Genomic DNA, 27,493 nt, shown 5'->3' with positions numbered 1-27,493 from the left:
GAAGGACATGCTTCAGAAAATGCACCATTATGGAGTGAAGTTATTGGTGAATCAATTGAAGATGGAAAAAGACTGCAAGTGCTCTAGGTGACCACAGGCACAGCTAACTTAACTGGGAGGGAGATTACCAAGAGATTCTGAGGTGGTTTAGAAGCCTTTGTAACTCATCAGTGCCACAAAGCTTTCCCCACAACAATTTTGTTCCGGTACCCTATTCTGGTGTAGCTCCAGGGGACACATCATTCGACAAGCAATATATCCATATAATAGTTAATCCTGGCTAAGGGCAGGTTGACAGGATATACATGGGATTTAAAGCAGCCAAGTTTGTTGGAGGTCCTTGCAATAACATCTAAAAACATTAACCAATAATTCTAGAAGTGAAATGGCCTCTAGAGCCCCCTGCCTCTGGGCCATGAAATTTCTCACAGTTCTGCCTCTAATCATAGATTGGTAGAAGCATATCAGACACCAGCTATTTCACAATGGCACACATATTTCTTAAAATGAGATCCAGTCGCAAGCAGTGGGACAAGGTTGTCTATCTCTAAAATGGCAGCAAATGGATGTTGGCACAACTAAACAGATGCTCCCCCCCCCCCCCACTTCAAACATAATTGCAGAACTAACGAATTGGGAGAGGTTGGTGAAGAGGAATGGGCACAATGGTCACTGGCTTGTGCCCCAATTGCTGGTAGCATCAGTTGATTTACTTGCAACAGAATCTTGTGCTGTAGCTCTGGGAGGACTGTACCACTACAGACTGCTGGGGTGGGGGGTGGGATGCATGCAAGGGGAGCATATTTTTTAATTGATCTTTACAACAAAAACTCACTAGGATAGTGGTTCCCAATTGGTGGTCCACAGACCCCAGGGGGTCCACATAACCCACTCAGAGCATGTGGCACCATTCACCTATTAGCTCTGCAAGGTCTGCATTTTAATAAAAGAAAATACGCTGTCTCCTGAGCTCTGTTTGCTTCAACGGTGACGTCATGCGCGAAAGCACCGGCGTGACTTAGCGACTAGCTTCAGAGATTACTTCCCTGCACCTAATCCTGAAAACTCATGGAGAAGGAATCCTTTTAAATGTGGTGATGTACAACCAACAACTCTATCTGCGGAAGAGCAAGATGCACTTGTTGACGTGACTTGTGATGGTTCACTGAAATGATTTTTCAAAGATTATAGACTGGACCAATTCTGGGTGAAGGTTTTTCCTGATTATAAGAAGTTAGGTGAAAAAGCTTTGAAACATCTAGTTCCCTTTTGTTCTACATATCTTTGTGAACAAACATTTTCGACATTTTGTTATATGAAGAACAAGCATAGAAATTGACTCAATGTTGATCCAGATTTGAGATTAAAAGTAGGAAATATTGAACCGGATGTGGAAGGGATTGTTCAGGACAAAAAGAGGCATGATTTCTCCCATCACATTTAGGTTCAGTAGCTGCTAGACATGTCATAATTTCAATTGTAAACTAGACATTAGTAAAATTAAATTTGTCTTTATATTCCTAACTAAATCACTGTCATTTTAGCGTGGTAATATCACAAATATCACAAGTTTTATGGTCTGTTTTTTAGTATACCTAAAATCCTTAGCTTCTTAGAGACTGCCCCTTATTGCTTCGCACAGGTAACTACCATAGAGATAACATTTTCAAAAGTAGGGGGTCCATGGCTTGGCATTGGAAAAACAAGGGGTCCGCAGTACTTAGCTAATTGGGAACCACTGCACTAGGACATCAGGGAGAAGGGTAGTGTAGAAACCTTCATTCCAAAAGTTTGTGAACATTTTAAAAAATGGGGGGAGGAGGTGGTTTAAAACTTGTAATCCTCTCTCCCAACACAAAAGCCTACAGTGACATATTCCAACAAGAACAGCAGCATTTAATTCTGTTGCACATGTTAAGTTGGCTTTAAGGCTATTGTAGATTTCATTGACTAAATACAACGCTAATCCAGTATCAGACATACGTACTGTGTTCCTACTTCAGTTTCACAATACACTGCAGCTGCTTGTTTTCCAGGTTACAGAGGTGGTACAGGTGGCTCAGAAGAAAAAGGTTATAGGACATTGAGACGGAGCTGCATATTTGAACTGTTTTAAAAATGTAGTTCTAAAGGGGCCTCTCTTCTAGCTGAGGCGAATTACCTATTTTGGCAGGCCACAATATATTAATTTCTGGTAGATAACGACCTCATCCAGCATGGAATCACATTCTGGAGAAATACCCTTTCTTCTACCTAGTAATGACCAAACTTTTTTGTTCTTGTTGATACCTTAAAGACAATCAGCTGCTTCCTCCCATCAAGTCATCTTGAAAGCCAGAATTCCAACAGTTAAAAAAACTATTGAGATGGTCAGGAGAAGAAGATTTTAAAATAAATAAGGTAGAGAACAGGAACCTTGTTTGTGGAGAATGCAGCTGGCTTTTCAGACAACTTCTGGCTACCCCTATAAGTAGCATGTTTGATCAGATTCACCCTTCCCAGAGTCCAAAACTAGTGAAACAAAAGATAACCTTCTGTTTTTAAGCTTTGCCTGTTATGGAGAGTTAAGTTTAAGACATGCATATTATTCCAGCATGCACACTCTTTGTCCCATGCCCTCAACAGAGCACCCCTTCGTGCATTTTAGAAGGTGCAAAAATCCCTCCAGCAATGGATGTCAATGAGAGCAGGGTGAGCCACAAATGCAGCCAGCCATTCAGCTAGTGTGTGAAGTTTTGTGAATCTGACTCTTGTTCCGCTCACCCATGTAATTAAGAGGGGTGAAGAGATTTTTATTAGCTATGGAGATGTGAGCAGGGCATGCATTAAGTGGGCTGCCCCTCAGAGAAGCAGCCTTGCATGGCAGGTGCTGGTTAGATTACCTATATATGACAGGGACCCTGGAATCTGGTGCATTTCAGTTATCCCATGAGACCTGCTCAATAACGGACTGTTTTTGGAAGCAAAGACAAAAAACAAAGAACAAGAAATGCATAAATCCCAATTACTCCAGAGGTTCTACAGGCCGAACATGCTCCCTCCCACTCTGTTAAGAAGAAGGCAACCTGGCTCTTTGAGTCTTCGTGGCCTGCAAGAGTGGCTGTTTGCTTCCTTGTTCAAACATAAATGAAGGTACAAAAGTAAACACAGACAAACATACAACTTGGTCATAAGCAGGAGCCCTGCACCACAAGTGGAAAACGGGGGCTCTATGTGTATAGAAAAGGAAGCGGTACAAACAAAAAATATGAATTTAATCTGCACTAAATAGAACATATCTGTATAACCTACTGACACATTCCTTGTATTTTACTGGTACAAGCTACCGCCCAGAGAGCTTTGGCTATGGGGAGGTTATATAAATGTAATAAATAAATAAATACCTACCATGCCAGCTCAGAAAATCTTGGCCAGCGTAGAACCAAAGTAGACATCTGCTTGATTCAGGTTTTTCCTTACCTACCAATGGGTGTAGGGCAACCTTTCCAGGGAACGCCACATGCAGGGAGGGGAGGTTTATCTCTCTCCTCAGTACTACTGGAACCAAGATCACCTTCCCCCCCCCCCCCCACTACCCATAACAAAACATTTAGGAAATAAGTCTCCATCGGTGTTAATGGGGACTTCCCCTCTCCCCCCCCCCCCAGCATTCTAGTTGCACGTGCAGGATGTGATTTTGACTCCAACTGCTAGGGATGGAAGAGATAAAACTTCCCTGCCCTTCCTGCACACTGCTTTCCCTGTAAGGATCCACCTCCTCTGCCCTACACTTGCAATTTGATAAGGAAAAGGCTGGATACAAAGCTACATGTTAGCTATCGAGCAAACGCCTAATTTGGCCTTGAAACGCATGGCGGGTAGGATTTTTGTGCTGCCATTCCTCTTTCCAGTTCTGACAGCTCAGGTGTTCCAGTGTGGAATAGGACGGCAGTGCACTGTCAACTTATAAACATTGATGGACATGGCCTTGTGGGCTAGCTGAGGACTATACCCTTAAGCCAGGGGTGGGCTACCAATCACACAATCCCCAGCCATGCTGCCTGAACGTAATGGGAGTTGTACTCCCATGCATTTGGAGGGCAGTAGGCTGCCTCACCCCTAAGCTCTCATGCCTTACACAAGCTAGCACTGCAGAATGAGAAGACTCAGGTAAACCGCTCACAGTCTATAGTCAGGAACATGGATGGGGAAATCCAGACAGCAAGCCAATAATGTAAATAGAACACAGCACTGACATAGCTAGGTTTATTGCTATGGTATCCCTTACTTGGCTAGGAAGGCTGAGGGTAGGGAACACAAACTCACCTTTGACCTGATATTTCTTAATTGCCGGCCAACACTAGTCCTGTCTTTCTTCAAGAAATCAGGATTGCTTTTGGATTTCATGATATCTAGGGGTGGGGAGAAAAGAGCCAGGTTAGCTTGCTATCGAAATCAGGTGCAAATAGTGAGATTGGCAGTCACACACCAGAGGACCTTTATCTTTGCCGCCCCTGAGCTGTGGAATGACCGGCCAGATGAAATGTACCTGCTGACTTCTTTGAATGTCTTTCAGCAGGTGTTAAAGGATCTATTATTCGGCAGGCCTTCCCTTTTTAGAAACTTATTGCTGAAAGTTATATATTGTTTTTATGCTTGTATTGTTTTGATAATTCAAGCTTTTTAAATTGTTTTTAACATTTTTACGCTGTCTATGGTTTTGTTTTATTGTTTTGTCTTGTTTATGGTGAATGTGCTAGAACTTCCATTCAAAAGCCTCTCAGTGACACACCGGACCTGGTGCTGCTTTCATTTTGCATCCTGAATTGCACCTATGAAGTAGCCAAACCAGTTAACAGGAGACTGACCGTATCCGGACACGGTGGTGTTCTCTGGTGACTTCTCACCAAGGGCCTCGGTGGCTGCCTTGAGCTGCTCTTTCAACCTGCTGATGTCACAGTCCGCCTTGGCTTTCACAATGCTGAGTTCTGTGTAGATGTCTTTATACTTATCACTGGCATATTTCTTATCCTTGAGAAAAGACAATAGAAAATTCAGTTAAGGAGACCTTTCCATCCCATTGGACTTGGGAGATTTATTGAGTTATTTATTGCATTTCTATACCATTTCAACTCTGGAAAACTCAAGTCACAGGCCCTCTAACGCCTGGAGCTTTTCCTGCATTTGGCTTTAGTTTAAAAGATGGGTTTGATTTCTTAATAATACCACAATCCCTTGAGGCAGGCCTCATTCCTACAAAGCAGAGCATCCGAACAATGAACCTGTTTACCAAACAGCTGTATGACGTTCTCCTAATAATCCAGGAAATAACACTATACATAGAGGTGGGTTGTTGTTTTTTTGCAATGGATGTGGTCTCTTTTTACATTGGGGATCAGAGCTTTGTAATGAGCAACTTATGCCTCAGAGAGTCTGAAAGCACATGATGCAGTAACCTTACAGAAGCGAAGGAGTTCCGGGTTTGGTCAGTGCCTGGGTGGGCGATGGACCGAGAATCCAATATCCAATAGCACCTTTGGGTTTTGCGATGGAAGAAAAGTGGAATATATAAGTGAAATAAAGTGCTTTAAGGAGGAGATGGAATGTGATGAAGGAGCAACTCTTAACTGTCTATTGCTACAGTCATTTCTTGCACATGTACTTGTTACTTCTGCACTAGCAAAGGGGTGGGAGCCTCTAAGTTGCTGACACCTAAAATATTTATTCTCTATATTCCTCCTTTTCATTAAAAATTGTCTAAGGCGGTTAACCTACATTCAAATCGGGGTAACATAGAGAGCAATGCTATGTCCCCTAACACTAATTTGTCAATTGAGATTTCCCTCGAACCACTAAAGGTCAGTAGGCAAGCTGCCCTTTTGGCCCACTCAGTCTGTGTGGCCCTGTTAGGCCGTTCTGCCGCCCCTTGCAGCCAGCATGGAGAGAACCACACTGGCTGCCTCTCTGAGATTGGGAAAGCGACCTTGGACGGAAGGTAAAGGGGTCATCCAATGGGCGGGCAGGGGGCTGGGGAGTCCAGCCTACGAGGAATCCTCCAACCCCTCGCCAGCCTCCTTCCCTCTGTGTCCCCAACGCCTCAGCTAGACAGGTGAAGGTTACCTTCGCAGGTCCTTCCGCTCTGCACTGAATGGCCGTAAGTCTCTGCTGCGTTAAGAGGATTATGGCCATCCCCATAGGATTGCACCCTTAGGCTAACTTGGTCATCACACCAAACATGCTTCCAAATATTAATGCCTTATTCAGTTCAAACTTGCTGTAAAGGAGAAAAGTATTTAAATTAACTTAGAATTGTTTTTAAATGAAAAGGCATGCCCCATGACTATTACCCTCAGTGCTGTTTGTAATTCATCCTTCAAAGAACTGATCTCCTGCTTCAAGTACTGGATTTCTGACTCCTTGACTCGCAGCAGGACCTGCAAAGGGGAGGCAAACCCAGGCAGATACTTTTTATGTTAGGCAAACATACACAGCCTGCGAAAAGAAAAGACGCGCCTGCAATCTGGTCAAAGTGCAACTGAGTTAGAACGGAAATCCATCTCACGCTTGCATGGCCCTTTAATACTGGCCAGTTTTTGTTAACGCCCGGTACTGAAGCAGAGACTACTCACCTCCAACTCATAGGCATCCTTGCCTTGGGTGAGAGGGGAGCCAGCAGTCTCAATTCCACCTTCCCCAGTCAACAGTGTCCGTAGCTGTGTGATTTCTGCAGCCAGGCGGTTGTTGAGCTCCTGTGAGAACACCATAAAGTTGTTAACAGCAGCAATTTGTTTGTTTATTTATTTATTTATTTATTCCAAGCTCAGGATTTCTTTTTCTTTAATAAGTTGTCATATCACCGACTGAGATGCTAGGGTCTTTTTGGACTCCCTGCCTCCTGCTGTGCTGGTAACATATTTATTCTGTTGCCATTCTGAAGATGTGTGAAGGTTTCACAGAACGCTCTGGTTCTCTATGTTGTTTTATTTAATCTCTTGAGACTTTCCTGAGCATATCAGCTGGCTCTTTTACCTCGGTCCTTCCTTTCTAGCCTCCAGTTATTAAGGTCTCAAACAGTGAATGAATCTTCAACAGCCCTGCTTGTAAAATGCAGAAGGCAGTGAGAGAACCGAGTCGGGCCGGGCCAGGTCACCAGCCAACTGCTCTCCGCCATCTTCTTTCAGTGCCCCGAATAAACTGTCTGAACTGAGGTGGTCCCCAGTCCTGGTAATTTGACATGCACATTTTGCAGAGGGGAGGGATGGGACCTCAAGGAAACGAAGGCCTTTCATAATCCAGCAACACAATTTTGTGGCTCTTTTGGCCTTCTTTGCTACCTTGACTTCCAGAGTTCCAGCTAGAGAAATGGAGCATGACATTTCCACAAATGTAGACCTGCTAGTATGTCTGCATTTCCCCTTAAGATGGACCATTGTAAGTTCACAAAAATTACTAGCCATAAAAAAAATTTAGGAGCCCAATTATATCTATGTTAGTCATTCATGAAATACCAATGGCTGATTTAAAAAAAAAATCCCTTCCAATTAATGAAAGCCTGGTTGGTTCCCTAGAAGCGATTAAGGAAAAGAGTTTACAAAGAACATAATATAACAACACCTACTAACTCAGCTCTGTCACAAGGCGTAGTGATTACAAGTGAGACCACTGAAAAAACCTATCATTCAGCTCATCTATTTTTATTTCTATTCTGAATTACTTGTCTTTAGACGAGATTGATGGTTTGCAATTTATAATTTGAAACCTTTTTATCAAAGATGCTGAGGATTGAACTTGGGACCTCCTTCATGCAAAGCATGTGCTTGACCACTCAGCTGTAGGCTCCTGCTTTAGTAACCTGCTCCACTCCCAACAGCCGAGACCTCTAGAGCTCCAGGAGCGTTCAGTTCCCAGACAGCTTTGGGATTACAGGTATGTGCCCCCCTGCTCCACAGCAGACATCTAGGATGCTGGTCCCATTGCTATGGATTTTGAAACGGATCTCTCGACCCAAAAAATAAAGGAAGGAAGCAGTCAACACCTAGGAAGCTCTTAGCTCTTGAAAAGCCTTAAAGCTGCACATTTTACCAGCGACGAGAGATTGAGGGCGTGGTGCCTTTACCTGGTTGTGCGCGTTGAGCTCTTGGTTCTCCCGCTGGCACTGACGGAGGGCCTGCCTCTCTGCCTCCAGGGCCTGGGCCAAGTGCGCGTTTTCCAAGCACTTCTGGGAGTACTGCTCAGAGAGGACTTCGAGTTCACGCTGGACAGACTGTAGCTCCTCCCTGATGCAGCGGTAGCGGAGAGGGAGACAAAACGGATCTGTCAGGCAAAACTGGCACTCGGAATAAAGAGGCATAGAGGAGGTGGCTTTGCACAACGGGCCAGCCGTGGGAAGTTAAGAGTGCAACGTAACACCTTCGTTGTTTGTTTTTACCTCCACCAGGAAGTCTAGCAATACTACAAGGAACACGGAATTCATTTCGCATAGCACATGGTTAAACTATGGAATTGACGGCCACCAGTATGGATGGCTTTAAAAAAGCGTTGGATAAATTCCTGGAGAAGGCTATCATAGCTACTCATCCTGATGGCTGTGTGCTACCTCCAGTATCTGAGGCAGTAAGCCCGTGTGCACCAGTTGCTGGGGGACATGGGCAAGAGGGTGCTGTTGCATTCATGTCCTGCTTTCGGGTTTCTTATGGGCAGCTGGTTGGCCACTGTGTGAACAGAATCCTGGACTGGATGGTCGTTTGGTCTGATCCAGCAGGGCTCTTAATCCCTCAAAGTAATTATTCTGGCCAAATCAATATTTGTTTCTAGTTCAGAGTAAACAGCATGCAGAATTACAGGAAACAGATGTTGCATCATTTAGGAATAGGCAGAGCTTGGAGACAATGGAAAAGGCTCATTCTGAATTTTTGCAGAGGACTCTAGGAAAAGCCTCAGGATTCCCCAAGAATCCTTTGAAAAAATTCAGAAAGAACGAGACGTTTCTGCCATCTTTAATTAAGAGCGCTATACAGTTCCATTCTGGTCATTTCCCTTGCGCATATGAGAGGACAGATGAACTTATTAAACTTCAGTACCCTCACAAATAGAAATCCGGGTGAGCAGTTTGACTGTATCGTCCAGACTGACTGTCTGTAACGTACATGGATGGCTCCAGGACTGAAATATCAGGGGCTGCAGGCCAGGATTACAATTCATTAACGGAAGTGTTTATGGGCCCAGCAGAAATAGGACAATAAAAAAGGTCAATCAAAATGTGGCTATGGTGGATGGACCAGTTTGTTTCATCCACAAAAACTGCTGCTCTTCTACAATAAATACCTTAAAAAGCACATTGCCCCATCAAGGATGCCAAGACCGTTCTATATTTTCCATGGCAAAGAATCTAGAAAACGTAAAGAAATGCATACAGGTATTGCCTCTGGAGGGCTTCGATGTCGGAGTTGATGCTGCTAATCTGGGAGCGCTGGGTCTTCTCCAGTTCCCGCTCCAGTTCCTCCCGATGGGCATTCTTCATGGCTTCAATGGCTGGGCAGGGAAGGAAAGAGGAGGGTTATAGATGTACTGCAGTAACAACACATCTTCCCGTCTTGCCACAAGAACAACCATCTTCTCAGTCTCCGGCCTTAGCTAGACCTGCCTGAAAGTCTGGGGGAGAGGAGGGGAGACCTCACATTGTGAATAACACAAGGTCTCGCTCCCGTTTACACGTAAGGCGCGACGACCTCAGAAGGAGAGGCGTCGCGCCTGCCATTTTTTATTTAAAGAGACAGGAGCGCTTGAGCGCCGCCAGGTAGGGTGGGTTTTTTAAAAATAAAAATACTTTCCCCGCTCTCTCCACCCTAACCCCGATGGGCGCAGGTCCCAGCTCCACGCGAGTAATCGCACAGAGCCAGGTAAACCTGCGGAAACGGGCAACACGCTCCACAGTGAAAAAGTGGGGCCAAAGGCTAGGGCTGTATCCCAGGGCAGGGGAGGGATGATCCGTCCCTGATCCCGGGACCCCCTGTGCATCATGTGGACGCACAGGGACGATCCCGGGTATCACCCCGGGATATAGCCTGGTCTAGCTAAGGCCTCCTTCTCCTAACCCCGCTCCCATATTCCCTTTGCTCTACCTGAGATGGTAGCCGCCGTCTCCTCTGCTAGCAAGCGATCCTTCTCCTCCCGCAACTTCTCCAGTTCTCGATGATGCTGCCTTTGCAAGTCCTCGATCTTTTTCTGATGAGTCTCTTCCATAGCTGCAAACCCTCGTTCACAGGTTGCCTGACAAAAAGGGGGAGAAAAGTCCTGTTAAGTTGCATTTGTACATTACAGTGATCCAACTTAAAACACCTATAAGGATTGCGTAACTGGATGAAAGGATGGGTAGACCGGCAAGACCAAAGTCACACAGTTGATGAATAAGCATGCAGGAAGGGGGTTAGTGCAGCCTTCCTCAGCCTGGGGCGCTCCAGATGTGTTGGACTACAACTCCCAGAATGCCCCAGCCAGCTCTGCTGGCTGGGGCGTTCTGGGAGATGCAGTCCAACACATCTGGAGCGCCCCAGGTTGAGGAAGGCTGGGTTAGTGGTTTCTTAACCAGACTGGCAGTCTTCAAGAGGAATCTAGCACCCCCTCCCCAATCTTAACTTGACAAAAACCAAAAAAAAACACCACCTGTCTGAAAGATGACTGATCAGGGACAGTGTTATTCCAGAGCCCCTTTAAAAGGGGAACTTCTGAAAAGATACGGGAATTTAAACTTTAGGAAGGCGCTCGGTCACTGCTGTCAAAACACCATGTAGGCTCAACCTGGGATGCCAGCTGGATAAGGCGAATTGGAGGCAGCAGAATCAACCCAGCAATGTAACAGACAATTGCTCATTAGAAATACTAACTTGTTAATCACAAAATCAGTAGAGCGGCCTGCATGGATTATTGTGTTTGCCTGCACCCATCTTATCTTATTTCTCAGAGGTATTGAATGTGGCTTCCTGTCTGACCCACGTCTGCACCATTATTACACTACACAGCTTCCTTTTCACCTTTAATCTCGAGTAAGATGTAACCACCATCACTAACAGCTACTTCTCATGCAACAGCTTTGTACCTGGGTATAGAATTCACAGGGTGTACGAAGGGGTGCGTATGTGTGCTCTCCCCTTTAAAATACGGCTAAAGAATCTAACTTAAGCCTTCATTTTCATGCCCAGGTTGTTTCTTGGCTGCCTTGACACCCACCATTGGGCAAAAGGCAGGATACAAATAAATATAATAAATAAATAAATAAATCTACTGTAAAAGGGACAAAAGCTGATTTTTAAATATATATATAGATAGATATTAAAGATAGGCTTCTCTGCTTGGATGCTTCAAGAATAGGGTTTGCTCCTTTTCATGGAGGCCAGGGAAGTGCGAGTTACAAAATCGCCATTCTCATGAAATGTTACCCCTGATGGACAAAAGCGGACTTTGCCACAATCCTGCATTCTTGCTATCACTGAGAAAAATTTCTGGAATGGTTTGTATTTAAAACCCAGTTGCCATATGTTCATTTTCTCAGTGCTCTTGTTAATAACTCTATGCCAAAACAGATTGGTTCTTGGTCGACTAGGATTAGGCTATCAAGTTATCATTCTAAAGGGGAAAGAAACTACTCTATGTAAGACTTAACATTGGATACTACCCCTATGTCTGAAAGTGAAATAGTTTTAAGAGTAATGTTTATCTCTTGCTCTTGATATAAATTAAATGTTGATACAAAACTGCTACCGGAATTGGATTAATGAAAACTGGAGAATTTTTCTCATTGGAAGGTTCACACGTCTTAATTTGCTGAGCAACTTAAGGTTGATCTCAATATTGGGTGTGTGAAAGCCTGCTTTAAAGAAGGCATTTGTGACCGTCTAAGATAGCTTTTGGGGAAAGGGTAAAAACATAAAAAGCAGTCCGCAGTAGTCAAGAAAAGAGAATTCACTTGGTCATAACATCTGTTTGAAACTGGAGGATGCAGAGGGCACAAGGGGGATTCCCCCCGCCTCGAAATCTGTTGCAAAGCAGATCTGCTGCCTTACTGTGAGATTTAGTAAAGTTCATCCTGTAAAACCCACACGTCTTCTATGGATATTCCAACTGCTATTCAAGTAGAACCTGGATAAGAAAGTTTGCCCTTTCTAAAAAGATATCGTGGCCCTGATTGAAAACGGAGTTAAGAGTGGACGTTTGGTAGAAAGAGAGATGCGATCAGAACAATGTTATATTTGAAGGACAGTTGTAGGAAATCTATCTGGGATCATGTGTTGTGAAGTTTGCCTTTACTGAAATTTGCATACGTCCCTGGGGCTGTTCTCTTCACTATCTCAAGGAAATGACATCAAACCTGAAAAAACGGGTAATATATTCCCATGCAAAGTTTCTATTTAGCGTTTAAGGCTGTAAGGACTGTAAGCGTTTGATTTAAAATGTATCCCATGCATAACGACTGTGGGGTTTGAAGTCTACCCTATGACATTATGCATAGAAATACATCACATTCCTTCAGAGTGTTCCTCCATCTCTCTTTTGGCTAGCCGCTGCCCATCTGGTTCTAGCAAGGTGAGGAGATTTACACGTAGAGCATAGTAGGGTTAAATGCACTGAGAAAAAAAACCTTCAGGTTCTCGAAATCTTTCTGGTATTTCTCCCGCAAGGTGGACACGTTCCCCTCCAGTTGCTTGTTCTCCAGCTCATCTCTCATGACATTCATTTGGGCTTCCAGCTCTTGAATGCGCTCTCTCAAACCATGCATGGTGCTCAGCTCACTCTCCGAGACCTGACCCACACCCCATGCTACTCCGGCACCAGACGCTATTCCAGGCAAAGTTTCAGGGTGCTGCTTCTGGTACTCATCCAGAGTTGCCTGCAAGCACTGCAAATTCTGATTGTAGTGCTCCTGCAAGGTCTGCATCTCCTGGTTGTGGAGGCCTTGTAGCTCTTTCATCTTGACATGGAACTCGTCGTCCAGAGTTTGCATTTGCTCAAGGTGGTACTTTTCTAAGTTCTGCTTATCTTGCACGAGGGCGTCTAGTCGGTGGAGCCCTTCCGTTTGTTCAGCCTGGAGTGCCGCCTCGGTCTTGTTCAGCTGCTCAGCCACATTCTGAATCTCTTCTTCATATCGGCCCTGCAGCGCTGATATCTTCTCGCTCTGCTTCTGTTCTTCCTCTTCCAGTCGTTTCCGCTGACCGTCAAGCTGCTCCACTTTGGCTTTGAGGTCTGCGTTCTCTTTTTCAAGCGCAGCAATCATCTCGGCATATTCGCTCTGCTGCTTTCTGAGCAATTCTTCGTACTCCTCTCTGAGGACAGCAACAGCCCTTATGCGGTCCTGACACAGGGTATCTACATTTTGTAGGGACTCCTGGTAGAGCCTTGCCTCCTTAGCATACTCTAACCTTGCTCTGTACGCCCCATAACAAACCTGGGCCTGAATAATGGCATCTTGAACAAGCAGAGAAGAGTAACGCTCAAGATCCCCCATGCACATCTCATAGGGAGGGCTGCAAGAAATCTTTAGGAGCCTGGGACAATCTTTCAGGGCATCATCAGGGGACAGAGAGAGGAGAGCAGCAGATATTTCTTTTAGGATGTTTGCTCGGTCTTTGAGCTGCTGAGCAAGTTCATCCTGAACAGCAGCCAAAGCTTGACTGCTCAAATCCTGCAAACTGTGGCCTCCTACCATGTGGTCATGAAGGCTGACATCCCAAGCTGATGGGACTCTTTCTGAAGTGTCCTCTTGGATTTCAAGGGCTTTGGAAATTTGATGCATAACCCCATCGAATTCAGGAGTTCTGTATGCTTTAATGATTTCCTCCAACATGCACTTGTGCTGCTGAAGGGCTGTTTTGGTATTGTGAAGGTCTTCTTCAATGGCCTTCAATCGTTGATGAAAAGACTCGCGCATTTTTTGGGCCACAAAACCCAGCTCGGCTTTAATCAGGGTGTTGTCTGCAACTGAGTGAATGAGGCCTTGTGGGACACTTAAGCTCAAAGTCTCCATCTTCCCCTTCTCATCTTCCTCCTTGGCCCCCAAGTGCTTCCTTAACTCCTCTACCTGGCTCCAAAATTCATCTTCCAACACCAGCTTTCTGGATAAAATGTCAGCCAAGGCCACGGCGGTATGTGAAACGTTGGAAGGCTCTAATAAGACTGCATCTACTGTACCATGAATCTCTCTAAGGGCCAAAGAAATCTTGGAAGTTGCGTCTCTCAAAGACTCTGCTATCTGGTTTATCAAACAGGCTTCAAAAGCCACCCTCCTGGAAAGCAACCTCAACTGCCCGTGCCCAGAAAATTCTACTTGCTGCTGGGGAAAAGATTCCTCCTCCAAGCAGCTGCCTTCTGCATGCAAAGCCTGGGATGTAGGACGTTCTTTGGGCTTGCGATGAGGCAAAGAAAGTGACTGTTCTAACACATGGATTGCGTTAGACAGAGTAGATTCCATACTGGATAGGGAATCACAAAAAATCTCTCTCTCTTTTTCCTTGTTGGATCTGGGCAAAGTTCTTAGCTGTTCCCTGCATTGCTTTAAGCACAGCAAGGCTTGGTCATTTCTCCTGTGGAGCCCTCCCAGTTCAGGGATGTGGTCCTCAGTGAGCTTGAGCTTTTCTTGCTTCTCGCTCTCCAGCTGTGAAAGCAGCATGCTGACTTGAGTAAAGCTCTCCTGAAGCTGTTCTCTCAGCTGTGCTTCCGTGTTGGCCCACTGGTGGTGGAGCGCAATGAGGGCGTCTTGATTATGGCCCTGTTGGCTTTCAAGTTTCATGGTTACATCTTTGAGCTTTTCTTCCGTGATATAAAGTTTGGTTTCCAGAGAGTGAATGATAGACAGGTAAGTTTCGGAATCGCCCGACGCTGCGTAACAGGGAGCTGGTTCTGAAGATGCGCTATCTTCAGAAAGTGATCTGTCCTGGCTGGTGTCTGAGGAAGTGCTGCTGGTCCATGTCTTCTCCGATCCATCAGGGTGAATGTATTTTTGGCACTGGATGTTGGAGAAGCGGATCCTTTGCCTTTTCGCTCCCGGGATTTCTGCATCGGGTTTCGCCGAATCCTTTAGACAACTCTCCCTATCGCGAAGGTCTATAGACTTTGGTGGAGCCTTACACTCTTCTGTGCTCAACGCTGTATGTGCACATATCTGCCTCTTACTGGTACTGGAGCCTTCATCTTTATCATCGTCCACAAGCATGCAATCGAAGACTGGAAGCCTTCCTTGTATATGTGCCGACTCTACCACTCGACCAGCATCAGTGGGGGCCGTTACAACACATAATGCTAGACTCTCATCTTCGTCGGCCTGCTGGTTTCCTTCCATTTCTTCCAGATTGCTACTCACGTCCGCCATTTTTAAAAAAGGCTCAGAAGCGTCCTGATCGTTCTTTTCAATAACTCTCAAATGAGTTTCCCTCACCGCTCTCAACTCCTCCTCTTTTTCTTTCAAGACCTTCTGCAAGTTCTGGAACTGTCCCGACACCGCCTCGTAGGAACGCTCCAGTGTGTGGTAGTTGCTCTCCTCCAGCTGCAGCTTGGCTTGCAGCTTGGCAACTTCGTTATCCGACTCGGCAACTTGGTTCATCAGTTCTTGGAAGCGGCACTTAATCCGATCCCTTTCCTCTTCGAGGCTCTTGATGTGCTCAACAAGCTTCTGGATGCTGTCTTCTTTCATTTCCAGCTGCTCCTCCAGCTGGTGGATGATTTCGCTGCTTTCGAATTTGGCAGTCAGTTTCTCCTTCTGCAGGATTTCCATCTGCTGCGCGTTGTTCTGAAGCTCATTCTCGTACTCACTGGCTTTATCCTCCACTTCCTTCAAGCTCTGGATCAGGACCTGCTTCTCCCTCTCGCAGCTTTCGAGCAAAGCCTCGTAATTCTTCTGGAGCTTCTCTTCCATCGACATGCGGGACTGCTCGCTGGCGCTCAGCTGCCGGCTCAGGTCGGCAATCCGATCCTGCAGCCGCTGGACTTCTTTCTGGTAGTCCCTCTGCAAAGCCTGCTGCGTCTCCAGGTGCCTCAGCTCTTGGGTCTTCTCCAAGAGGAGAGCTTCCGCCTTCTTGAGTTTCTGCTCGCTGGCTTTCAGCTGGGAGCTCAGCGCCGTTTCACTGTGCTGCCACTCGTCCATCTGCTCTTGCGCCTTCTTCTTCTCTGCCTTCAAGTCGCTCTTCAGCTTGGCCAGAGTCTGCTCTTTGATGGAGAGCTCCGCCGCCGCGTTGCCGAGCCTCGCTTGCAGGCTCTGGATCTCCGCCTCGTGATGCCGTATGACGTCTTTGGCCTCGCCGTAGCTGCGCTTGAGCGACTGGATCTGTTGATTGATCAGCTCCTGGCGTTGACACTGGGCTTCCAGCTCACCCTGGAGGTCTCGGTTGACTTTATGGAGCCTCTGCCAGGCCCCCGATGAGGATGTGGCCACCTCAGTCTTTAAAAAAAATTGATTAAATAGGAGATTAGTAGCACTCTTGGTTCCCAGTTCTGAGTGTCACACCTCTGGTCATGTTAGGCCATAGAACTCCTCGAATGGGTTTGACCACTATCCATCTCTTCCAATTTTGGATGGTGTCAGAAGGGTTTTTATTGTTTTGGTTTTGGTTTTTGCTTTTTTTAAAAAAATCCCTTTTGCTCAGGGAAAAAGGGAAGACTTCTTCCGGTTTAACAGACAACATGGACGATGAACACCAAAACAGCTTTAAATGCAAAAGAGCCTACGAGAAACAAACTGAATAAAACAAAAGTAAAAGAAAAATGATGGACACCACAAGGAAAATAATGACATAGGACAAGTAGAAGGAAGGTTTGAAAAAGGAGTGGAGATCGTGAGGAGAGGTGTGATCAGCAATACCCTAACCGGGAGCACCTTTTGTAAGACCTACCTGTTAAGGTGAAGCTTTGGGGCTCAGATCTAAGTTAGGGATGGATGGGGGGGAAATCAACGAATTTAATGAATCCTAATCCTGTTCTGTTGGAATTTTGTTTTCTGTTACTAGCCTCAACCTTCCGTTTCGTTAGCCGGGCAAACTATGGGATGGGGCAAACTATAAGTCTAGGAAATTACAATAGCTATTGGATTGTGTGAGCATGCATGTGTCCATGTTTAAATATAATGTCTTTGCCAAGCGAATAACGCAGATAATAAAGTCCTGGAGAAACAATGAAGACACAGAAGCGACACAAGTGCTCTCTTAAGAGATGGCAGCTGGCACAATGTTGAAACGAACCTTTTTATAGCTTTCTGCTCATTGTAAAAGAATCCCGCCCCCAAAAAGAAAGAAACAAAAACATGTGTAAATGAAATTGAAAATGTGGAATTTCTAGATCTACCTGCTATTTGTGTTTTGTTCTGTCTTTAACTCAAGACAAGTAGGGGAGAAAGAACGGATATGATGAGAACATGAAAGATCAGAACGAGGGAATCCTCGGAGGGATTTCAAACCAAAGCCATGATGCATGCACAGAGAAAAACAACTTACAGAGAATCATGCATGAGTTGGAGAAGAAATCATGGGGCTTGGAGCATACACACACAGAAAGAGGCGAGAGAAGAGCACAGCGTTAAGCCCAATGGCTCGGCCCGCCTTGCTGTACTGTGATTTTTGGCAGGGTCAGCCCAAAGATGTGACACTCAGGTACGTTAAGTCAGACGACATGCTTCCACAGCAAAAAAACCCCCACTCCATGCAATATTATCCACACCCAAGAGAGATTAGTAGAGTCACCTCCCCACCCTTTCCCCGAAGGAGCCAGAAGACATCATTGGCGTCTTGGAAAAGGAAGGAAAAACCAGTCATGCTCAACTTTTGTTAGCATCCAGTGGGCCTGAGGGGCACAGTTTGCAGACAAGCTCAAGGCAGGAGATATGCAGGAAAAGTTACGTTACAAGAGATCAACAAAGGGCTCCAGTTCCAACATGCATGTGATCAAGCCCCGGAAATATGTAGAACCTCAGCAGGAAGGAAAATCTGTAATGTTAACACAATGAACCTAGAATGGGAGGAAGGCAAACGATTCAGAGCTCACCCAAGCTCTATGAAGTGCAGAGAGGTCTGAGAAAACGTTCCTCAGAAGCTGCAGCTATCTGCTTTTGCCAACGATCCTTTGCTTCCCCACTGGGGAACACAATGGCAACCATGAAGGGACAGTTTAAAAAATAAATAAGAGAGAGACAGACAACCAACAGAATTGGCTTATCAGTCTGGTGGCCTGGCTTTTCATTGGCTCCTTTGCTATCTACTTCTAAGAACTCTAGTTCTACAAGCAAAGATATCATGGTCCAAGTGCATATTCCATGTTTGGTCCAGGCTAAAATGGCAGGAAATGTTTGAGGAGTCTGATACGAACGAATGGGATTAGTGCCATTATCCTGAGGTAGAAAATCTGTAGGGCAGTCTACGTCAATTGCTGCTGCTGCTGTTGGTATATGTGTGGGTGTGGGTGTGTGGTGGAGGGAAGAGGCTCAAGCACATCCCACACGACAAGACCTTCCCTTAGTCTTGAGGTAGAATGAATCTCACCATGTCCTGTCACGTCAGAGTGGAAGATCAAAAATGGCCGAAGACCAGGAGACAAGGGTACAGATTACCAGGCTGGGATTACAACAGGTAGCCTGAAAACGGGCAGAGTGATTCTCTAGCTTTCTTCTACCACCATAGAAGATTAGTTGTCCATCAAGTGTCTGATGGGCTTTGCCCAGAGGGTCACCTATTCTAGAGGGCTTCCAGAATGTTGGAAGCAGTATGAAGAGGGAAGGATGTCTCTGCAACACTAGTTGCTGGGGAACATGGGTGGGAGGGTGCTGTTGCATCCGTGTCCTGCTTGTAGGTTCCTGGTCGACAGCTGGTTGGCCATTGTGTGAACAGAGCGTTGGTCAAGAGAGACCCTTGGCCTGATCGGGTTCTTACACAGAACTGTGCAGGGTGGATGAGATGTCTTCCCTAGGGTTTCTCTCCAGAAGACCTGGAATGGCATCTTCTGACCTGCTACAGCCATACATACACACACACACACACACACACCTCTTTCCAATTTGGTAGCTCTTCCGTAGAAGATGAGACTAATTTTCTGGTGTATTTTTACCGCCCTCAGTTTAAACGAATCTCACCTGTGACTCACATTTCTGGATGCTACCGCAAGAGAAGTTACAGAAAAGTGTATCAACACCCTACACAAAGGACATACTGATGCAGCACCCACTCACCAGAAAGAAGAGAGCCGTCTGAACCCATGGTGAAAATAGGAGAAATATCTGTGGGTGCCACAGAAAACATTTATTTTCTGATGTTTACCCAATACATTTCAAGCATTATTGCTCTTTTTCCAAGAGAACAACGTAATAAAAATACAGTTGAGGAATGTTGATTATATATATATATATATATATATATATATATATATATTGAAAGCATTACTTATAATGGCTGATTGAAGTAATTTCTCCACTTTAAAGTATTGTCACATGATTATATATTTTTTAGTTGGTTAACTATATCTACATACATTTGTATAACACTAAGGCATAATATCTCCAGAGAAAGAAAGTTTACCTGCTTTTAGATGGACACCATTGTAAAAAAAAAAAAAAGTGTAGCTTCTTGCAGCTGACAGAGAAGAACCCTTCTAAAATACTGCTTATAAAATATATACAGTACTTATATATTTATATACAAAAAGAAATTTATATACAAAAATTTAAAAATATCACAAGCATAAAAACAATATCGATTTAAAACAACTATTCTGGGATCAATTAAAAATTCAGCATCTGTTGTTAACTGCCTGGGAGAAGAGAAAAGTCTTGACCTGGCGCCTAAAAGATAACAGTGTTGGTGCCAGGCGAGCCTCATTGGGGAGATCATTCCGTAATTGGGGGGCCACCACTGAAAAGGCCCTCTCCCTTGTTGCCATCCTCCCAGCTTCCCTCGGAGTAGGCACTCGGAGGAGGACCTTGGATGTTGAGCGCAGTGTACGGGTATATTCACGTTGGGAGAGGCGCTCCGTCAGGTATGGTGGTCCCAAGCCGTGTAAGGCTTCATAGGTTAAAACCAGCACCTTGAATTGGGCTCGGAAACGTATAGACAGCCAATGCAAGCGGGCCAGAATCAGTGTTCTATGTTCGAACCTTCTGGTTCCAGTTATCAATCTGGCCGCTGCATTTTGCACGAGCTGCAGCTTCCAAACCATCTTCAAAAGCTGCCCCACGTAGAGCGCATTGCAGTAATCTAATTTGGAGGTTACCAGAGCATGGACGACTGAAGCCAGGTTATCCCTGTCCAGATTACAAGTTGCAGCCCTGATATTTTTATTTTGTAAGTAACCTTGATAAAGAGCAACATGCTCAAAACATGCTGGGTAAACATCCAAAAATAAACCAATTCTCCTCTGCCTCCTATGGCTGTTTTCCTCACCCACTCACTCATCACTCACTCACCACCCTGGTCAGTCACAGCACACTGTATGTTCGGAGCAGGTGGGACTACAGATGGTGCCTATAGAGGAAACCGTTTCAGGTGACGGCTCCTTAGTTTGGCTCAAGCAAGTTTCTTCCCCAGTCCAGGGCAGGGCATCCCAAACTCTCAGATGGTATTAGAAGGGGAGCATGTTTTGTAACTGTATTTGCACAAAGAGGACAACGCTAAACGCCTGTCCTCCCCACCCTAGTGAAATCAAGGGCTTCCCACACGCCGTCCCCAGTCCAGACATATCCACAAGCACCCAGGACCAAAGCTTCAGAAATTCAATCTGAGCCATGGCAAAAGAAGGAGATCTGGGTCTCTCTCTCCTACCTGCAGGACGTAGCCTTCCCGTGCGCTCTGCTCACGGCCCAAGGCTACTTTCAGCTGGTCCTGAAGGGCGCGGTTCTGCTCCAAGAGATCCGAGGCTGCCTTCTGGCTCTGCTCCAGCTGAAAGCAAGGCACAGAAGACCGGAACAACGGGTGGGAAGGGGGAAAAAACCACAGAGATACAATGAATGCACAGCTCCAAGCAAACCAGGCAAAAGAAACTAGCTGGGTAAAGTGTAAGAATTTCTCCTGCAACTCACCACAGGAACGTCACCTCTATACACAGTCAAAGCAACGGGGCCAGAAGCAAGGCCCAGTACAAACCAAAAAGCCTGGCTATTTCCCCACTGCACCAAGGGAACGGTGTCCCCACTGCAGCTTGATCACGCAGGGATCTTTCCTATTACCTGCTTCTTACTTCTAACTTGAGAAACTCCTGGTCATTCCGTGGCGGGGTCAGGTGGCTTTGCTAACACGCAAAAGGCCTGACAGGCTGGAGCTCAGGTTCCTTCCCGAGCGCACGCAGCCTCTGGTGTAGTCCGACCCAGATAACGAAAGAGACTGGGTTTCATTTCCTTGCCCCTTCACTCCCCGCAAATTGGATCATCCATTGCATATGCTTCAAGAGCAAGAGAAGACGGCAGGTAAACGAAGCACAGCTCACTCAGTAAAGATGCAGAGGTGGACGCCAAGGTGGACACAGGGCTGCTGAGATCTGCATGCAGCGGGAGCGAACCAAACGATGCAGATGCACACAACCACTCAGCTGCGGTGTGGCCAACACATCCGCACGCTTCTCCCCAGAGACTACTTGAGTTTCAGATTCCAAAATACAACCAACCAACCGTCCCATGCCCGATCAGGGTGCCGGTCAGTTTCACCTGCCCCCTGCCCCAAGAAGCTTCCAATTTAGAGTTTTGTCAGTAAGAAAAATGCAAATGAAGGAGGACAGGGGAAAGAGTGACCAAGGGGAACGACAACTGCCCCGCATTCTTCCAAACCAGGGCCTCCTGCTTCACCCAGGGTTCGCCAGTGTTCCTCTAGCACTCCCCCCGCCCCGTCTGCAGCAGCCCAGTTCCGCCCAGCCATGCCCACTGCGCTCCCTCCTCTCCCCTCCCCGCGTCACCTCTTTCTCCAGGAGTGTGGTGAGGTGCTGCTTGTGGGGGCCCTCGTTGCTGTTGTCGGGATGCGCCAGGTGCAGAGGGGCGATGGGCACTTGCTTCTCCTCGCGCAGAGGGGTGGTCTCCACTTGGTGCCACCGTTGTTCTATCTCCACGTGGACGTTTGGCGACTTGGTTTCGGAAGCGACGGGTAACCCCGGGAGCCTGTCCACCTCCATCCTGGAGAAGTCTTCCGGGCCTCCCCCGTCAGGGGCATCCAGGCTCTCGAAGCGTTTCCGCCTCTCCTCTCTCCGCCGGGCCCGCTCTCGCTCGAGTTCCCCGGGGTCTGTCTCCGAGGAGCCGGGCTCCTTGAGGAACGGCGGGGCGCCGGCGCTGCCCTTGGACGTCTCGGCCAGACTGGCCCGCTCCTGGGCCAGGGCTTGCTGGATGGGGCGGAACTCGGCCCAGTCGAACGTCTTGGAGCGCCCCTCTCGCCGGCGTTCCCGGGCCCGGCTGCGTTTGTGCTCGGGGTCTATTTCGGCCGGCTCCAAGTCCTGCTTCTCACTTGGCTTAGGGCAAGCCTCGAAGGACGAGCTGGTTTTGCTTTTCTCCTCTGGCAACGAGCTGGTAAGAAGGAAGCAAAATAGATAAACGGGCAAAGGAATGTTAGGCACGAATCAGGCTTTGTCCATTTATCCTAAGACACCATCACAGGCCGGAGGCGCCAGGGGCAGAACCGAAGCCCACAGAGAGTCAGGCATTCTGACATCTCTGGAGCTTCTTGCCATCGGTCCCTGATCTGCATTTTCAACGATCGCGTCTCCTGCAAGATCCAGCATTTCATGTTCAGCAGAACAAGTGAGCTGAAAACTGCCCTCATTTAGGTTCAGAACCAGGTTTTGATGTGTAGAAACTTTGCAAAATCATTTTACGTTCCAAGCCGGAGAAGAACTGCTTATGGAAATAATGCTTCATTCGGAACACATCTGCGCATTACGGGATGGATGGATCCATGTTCCAAACCGGATAATCCTGAATCAGCAACATCCCCGGTTCGAATGACTAGAGAGAAGTCCTTTATCAAATGCTTCTTACTGAGCAGGTAAGGCAGCAAAACAGTTTGCACAAACGGACCTTGATTTGGCCCAACTCAGCAAGGGTTTCCCAATTCCCATTAAATCTCACAAGGACAAGGAAGGATTCCTCTCTATAGCTCACTCAAATTGTTCACAAGAAGGAACCATGTTTGCACTGGTAACTGAAAGGTGAAATAATGCCTCCAGGTAGCCCTCCTCGGTGAAAAATAATAATCAGGATAGGTTTTCCCCTACTTGAAGGAATACACAGAGCCAGGGGGTGGGCAGAAAGAAAAAGAAAAAAACCAAAAATGGATTCTGCATTCCCAAACTTTAATTTTAATATGCATTCCTCCATGGGATCCATCTTCAGTGAAGAAAAAATTACATTGGAATCATCCCTAATTGATTCGCAAAAGCCAGACATCGAACTTATTCACCCATCTGCCCTACACTTTCTGTTTTAAACTGCCCAACACCTTTTGGCCTAGTGCAGTCCCCAAAATGGAGAGGACCTTGGTTTCAGCTGTCAGGCTTCCGCTTAGCAATTCAAGGGAAGCACGAACACAGGATAGTAAATGGCAGGGTTTGGAGACGCATTCAAGTTGACGTGCTTAAAAGGGTTCTTTGGAAAAGGTTCTCCACGAAACACCTCCAACTCTTCTCTCGTACTGAATACACCGGTTCTCTCCATGCCACCAGACAAGCACATTTTTCCCACACAATCCCACCCAGATTGTGCCACACAGGCCTTTGGTAGCACTTTTGGGGGCTGATGGCAAGATGGCAGCAATAGCCCATTCGTCCGGCTGCATGAGGTTCCACAGCCATTCACTATTGATGCATGTGTAAAGCAAACAAAATAATAGTAACACACGCAGCCCTTAAAATCATGCAAATGTCTATTTTGCCACTGTTGGGCACGTCTGGGCACACAACAGCTTCTGAACACTTGGCAAGCATGACAAAATAGACACTTGTGTGACCTTTTGCAATTGACGACGTAAACCCTTTTCTAAACCCGAGTAGGAGAAACATTTCATGTGAAGGGCCCCCCGGCTTGTAGTCGACTCCACGGTCCTGCATTTGGAGATAGTACTCCGTTTTGTTATTTCTGCAAGGCAGGTATCAGCACAGGGCCCTAATGCAAGCTACCACCGACACTTAAGAAAGCTGCAGCGCTTAATGCCAACACTGACAGAGGAACAGAAAGGGAGCGAGACACACAGGCAGCAGACAGGCAAGGGGAAAGGAGAGTAGTTTCAGACATCCAAGGAGAACCTAAAAGGAACCATCGGTCAAAGCCTTTCAACGAAACATGCCAGCTTTCAGCATGCAAATTTGCAGGTTGGATTTAAAAAAAGGGAGCAATAATCTCACTCTAGAGCAGCCTTCCTCAACCTGGGGCGCTCCAGATGTGTTGGACTACAACTCCCAGAATGCCCCAGCCAGCTGGCTGGGGCATTCTGGGAGATGCAGTCCAACACATCTGGAGCGCCCCAGGTTGAGGAAGGCTGCTCTAGAGGATCTACAGAGAAGTGTTCAGTGAAAGCCAAGGAACAGACCCTCCGAGAGAGGGTAATGGTCTTTATTGCCTGTAGCACTTCTTAGAACCAGCACATATAAAATGGCAGCCCAACGCTGGTCACACTGGCTCCTGATTGCAGCATCTTCCACTGAAGCGAATGGAAAACCCATTCACTTTTGCAAGTAAAGGCAGCAACTGTGCCAATGGCCACTAGGATCTGGACACCAGCAACATAGCAAAGTGGCTGTGTGCTCACAAGCTTCCTTGTCACCTCCACATGCTCAGTCGCTGCAATTCAGAGAGGCAGAGAGACATTTCCCTGCCATTCTGGTAAAGCATTTGGTTACACTGTGGTTACTAAACAAACACTCAAGTGCAAGAGACACCACAACTGTTTTTACACGCGCCCAGTACGCTGCAGATACTTGCTCTATCTTCAGCTGCGTCTCCACCCCAAGAAGGAGACCTAAGAAGATAAGAACATCAGAAGTGCCATGATGGATCAGACCGAGGGTCCATCTAGTCCAGCACTCTGTTCACACAGTGGCCAACCAACTCTCAACCGGAGACCAGCAAAGCAGGAGATGGTGCAACAGCACCCTCCCACCCATGTTCCCCAGCAACTGGTGCACACAGGCTTACTGCCTCGAATGCTGGAAGTAGCACATAACCATCAGGGCTAGTAGCCATGGGTAGTCTTCTCCTCCAGGAATTTATGTACCACCCCCCTTTAAAGCCATCCAAATCATATTGTGTGCTTTTTCCATGGTACATGTTTCCAACATGGAAACATCTGTCCAGGAATGTGCAAAAACGCGACATGGAAAATGATTAATACTTCAAAGGCGAACACAGACAATGCCACATACCTGGGCTCATTTCTGGGTTTTTCCCAAGGGTGGCAGCTTGCATTTACCTTTCCCACATGGCAGTTTTGAACTCTAAGACAGTTGCGGGAGCACAATGTGAAGATTCAACGTGAAAGGCACCCCTGAACCAAAGGAGGCAATTCAGCAACAAAACCCGACAGCTTATCGACCCTATTCCCCCCTCATGGATGGTTTTGAAAGCGGAAAAGCAGGAGTTTGTACCCATCCAAAGTGCAGCAAAGAGGGGAGCATGCAGTGAATCACAAGATATACAAACCACAAAACGTTAATACAGGAGAGAACACAGTTTTCCAACCTGGGCTTCAGCACGGATAGTTTCAAAGAGAAGCTTTTCCTGGGAATGCATGGAAATTGAAACATATGAAGGAGTGAGGAGAGAGAGAAGAGGATTCGGAAGCACCAGACAGGGACGGGGTTATATATATAGAGGGAGAGAGAGAAAGGGAAATGGACCCATTTGGGCTGAGGTTGCCACTCACAACTCTCTGGCCATAGCTCTTGAAGTCCAAACTTCTGGTTTATTAAACCATGATGTTAACAAGCCCCAGAGCGATGCACACAGCTCATTCATTCCTCTCTTCACATGAGCTGCTAAACAAACAAGGAAAGGGAAAGCTTTGTGTGACATCCAAACCTGGGATTATGGTTAAGTGCACCCAAACAAGCCAGGATTATAAACCAACTTTAAACAAAGGTTTGCTGATGGTTTATTAATCCTGGTTTCTTCGGGTGCACTTAACCATAATCCCCGGCTTGGGTATCACACGAAGTACTCCCCTTCCAGTTTTTTTACCCCCTCATGCAAGGGGAGGAGCAAATGAGCGGCATGCATCAGCTGTGGTTTATTAAACCAGGATTCCTGGCTTAAAGTAACGTGTGAACACGGCTTCTGTGGGCTGTTTTTGCAGTCAGAGCTCTCAAAGAGGCAAATGAGCATTCTTAAGGAGTTGTTAGAGAAGAAGCAAATGGGGGCAGAAAATAAATGGGGGGGGGAAACCCTGGTAGAAGAGGTAGGGGAGGATACAGGCCTTTCCTGAAAGCCCACAATCGTTGCTTCAATTGTCACTCAGAGCAAGATTACATAATTAATAGATGGGGGGGTTAAGGAGGGAGTTGGACCTGACACCTTAAGTGTTTCCTTCCAACTCTGTGACTCTACGACTCTGTAGACTGAAAAACGTACAATACTGACAAGTCTCGGTTCTTCAGAGAAGCAGCAAGGAAGCGTTTATTACACCAGCTAGAATTGTTCCAACTGTTTATTTCAAGGGCTAATTCCACAGTGACTTCTTTCCCATGGAGAAAAATACCCATGAAGGAACGCATTATGGATTCTGAAGGAGGAAAAAAAAATCCCAAGGAAGTAGTCTTTAAATTGCCTGAGAGGGATAAAATCAAACCAAGGAGCTTTGCGTTCCTTACGGTTGTCATTTTGTCGGAATAATCGTTTGCTTCTGAATTATGATCTAACTTTTAAAACATGCACTTCCTCACAAATCTTCCTAAATGAAGGCAAACGGGAGTTTTGGAATGCAATGCTTTGGTGATGACTAGGGATGGCCTTTGCAGAGAAATCCAGCCCTTTGGGGGCTCAATGGATTTTCCCAGAGGCCCTGGCTTGGCTTGCATTTGCAAGCTAAACCATGGGCTTTTCCCCAGAACCCAGGAAATTTCTTTGGGGGGGTTCCCCTCCAAAATTGCCCATTTGTGCAAATTTCAGCCATAATTTGCTTTATTTGTGCAAATTGCAGCTGTATATTGCTTAATTTTGCAGAAACTGCACCTGCAATTTGCACATATTAAGCATTTTGTGGCTGCAGTTTGTAGAAATTACACAAATCGCAATGTGCGTAAATGGTGATTTTAGGGGGACCCCCCCCCATTGAAATCCACATGCTGGCCCGTCTCATATAGTTTGTCAGTTAGCGAGGCAGAGTCCGGGGGAAAGGGGGGCAGCTCCCGAATGCTGTGTGGACTTCATTCCTCCAAAATCCCCAGCAGTGACACGCTAATATTACTGAAGGGAAGGAAGAGGTCCTAACCAGAGTATAATTAGCATCTCAACAGGGGAATGTATCGCACCTTAGCAGTTGCGTACCCACAGGGGTCAAGCTGCATTCTCTGAAACTGACTTAGTTGCGGT

At 46.4% G+C, this 27,493-nt stretch overlaps 1 protein-coding gene across 8 annotated transcripts in view; it reads right to left on the bottom strand.

The window, feature by feature from the left end:
• MPRIP (myosin phosphatase Rho interacting protein) overlaps positions 1–27,493 on the bottom strand; it is a 477,073-nt gene that overhangs the window by 335,178 nt on the left and 114,402 nt on the right. For 4 of the 8 annotated variants that reach the window (XM_063143223.1, XM_063143225.1, XM_063143224.1 and 1 more), the window contains 10 exons: positions 21,883–22,480; positions 20,760–20,876; positions 12,614–16,402; positions 10,101–10,248; positions 9,393–9,510; positions 8,096–8,255; positions 6,609–6,728; positions 6,327–6,413; positions 4,848–5,010; positions 4,306–4,391 (listed from right to left, as the gene is read on the bottom strand). In XM_063143223.1, coding sequence (XP_062999293.1) covers positions 4,306–4,391; positions 4,848–5,010; positions 6,327–6,413; positions 6,609–6,728; positions 8,096–8,255; positions 9,393–9,510; positions 10,101–10,248; positions 12,614–16,402; positions 20,760–20,876; positions 21,883–22,480 — 5,386 coding nt within the window. Of the gene's footprint in view, positions 1–2,882; positions 2,951–4,305; positions 4,392–4,847; positions 5,011–6,326; positions 6,414–6,608; positions 6,729–8,095; positions 8,256–9,392; positions 9,511–10,100; positions 10,249–12,613; positions 16,403–20,759; positions 20,877–21,882; positions 22,481–25,645; positions 25,685–27,493 lie in introns of all 8 variants that reach the window. The other 4 variants (XM_063143227.1, XM_063143226.1, XM_063143230.1 and 1 more) reach the window with 4 other exon arrangements.

The sequence above is a fragment of the Elgaria multicarinata genome, chromosome 17 (genome assembly GCF_023053635.1).
Source record: "Elgaria multicarinata webbii isolate HBS135686 ecotype San Diego chromosome 17, rElgMul1.1.pri, whole genome shotgun sequence".
NCBI classification, from domain to species: Eukaryota; Metazoa; Chordata; class Lepidosauria; order Squamata; family Anguidae; genus Elgaria; species Elgaria multicarinata.
Note: the sequence above shows the minus strand (reverse complement) of the source record. Positions and strands in the feature narration are given on the sequence as shown.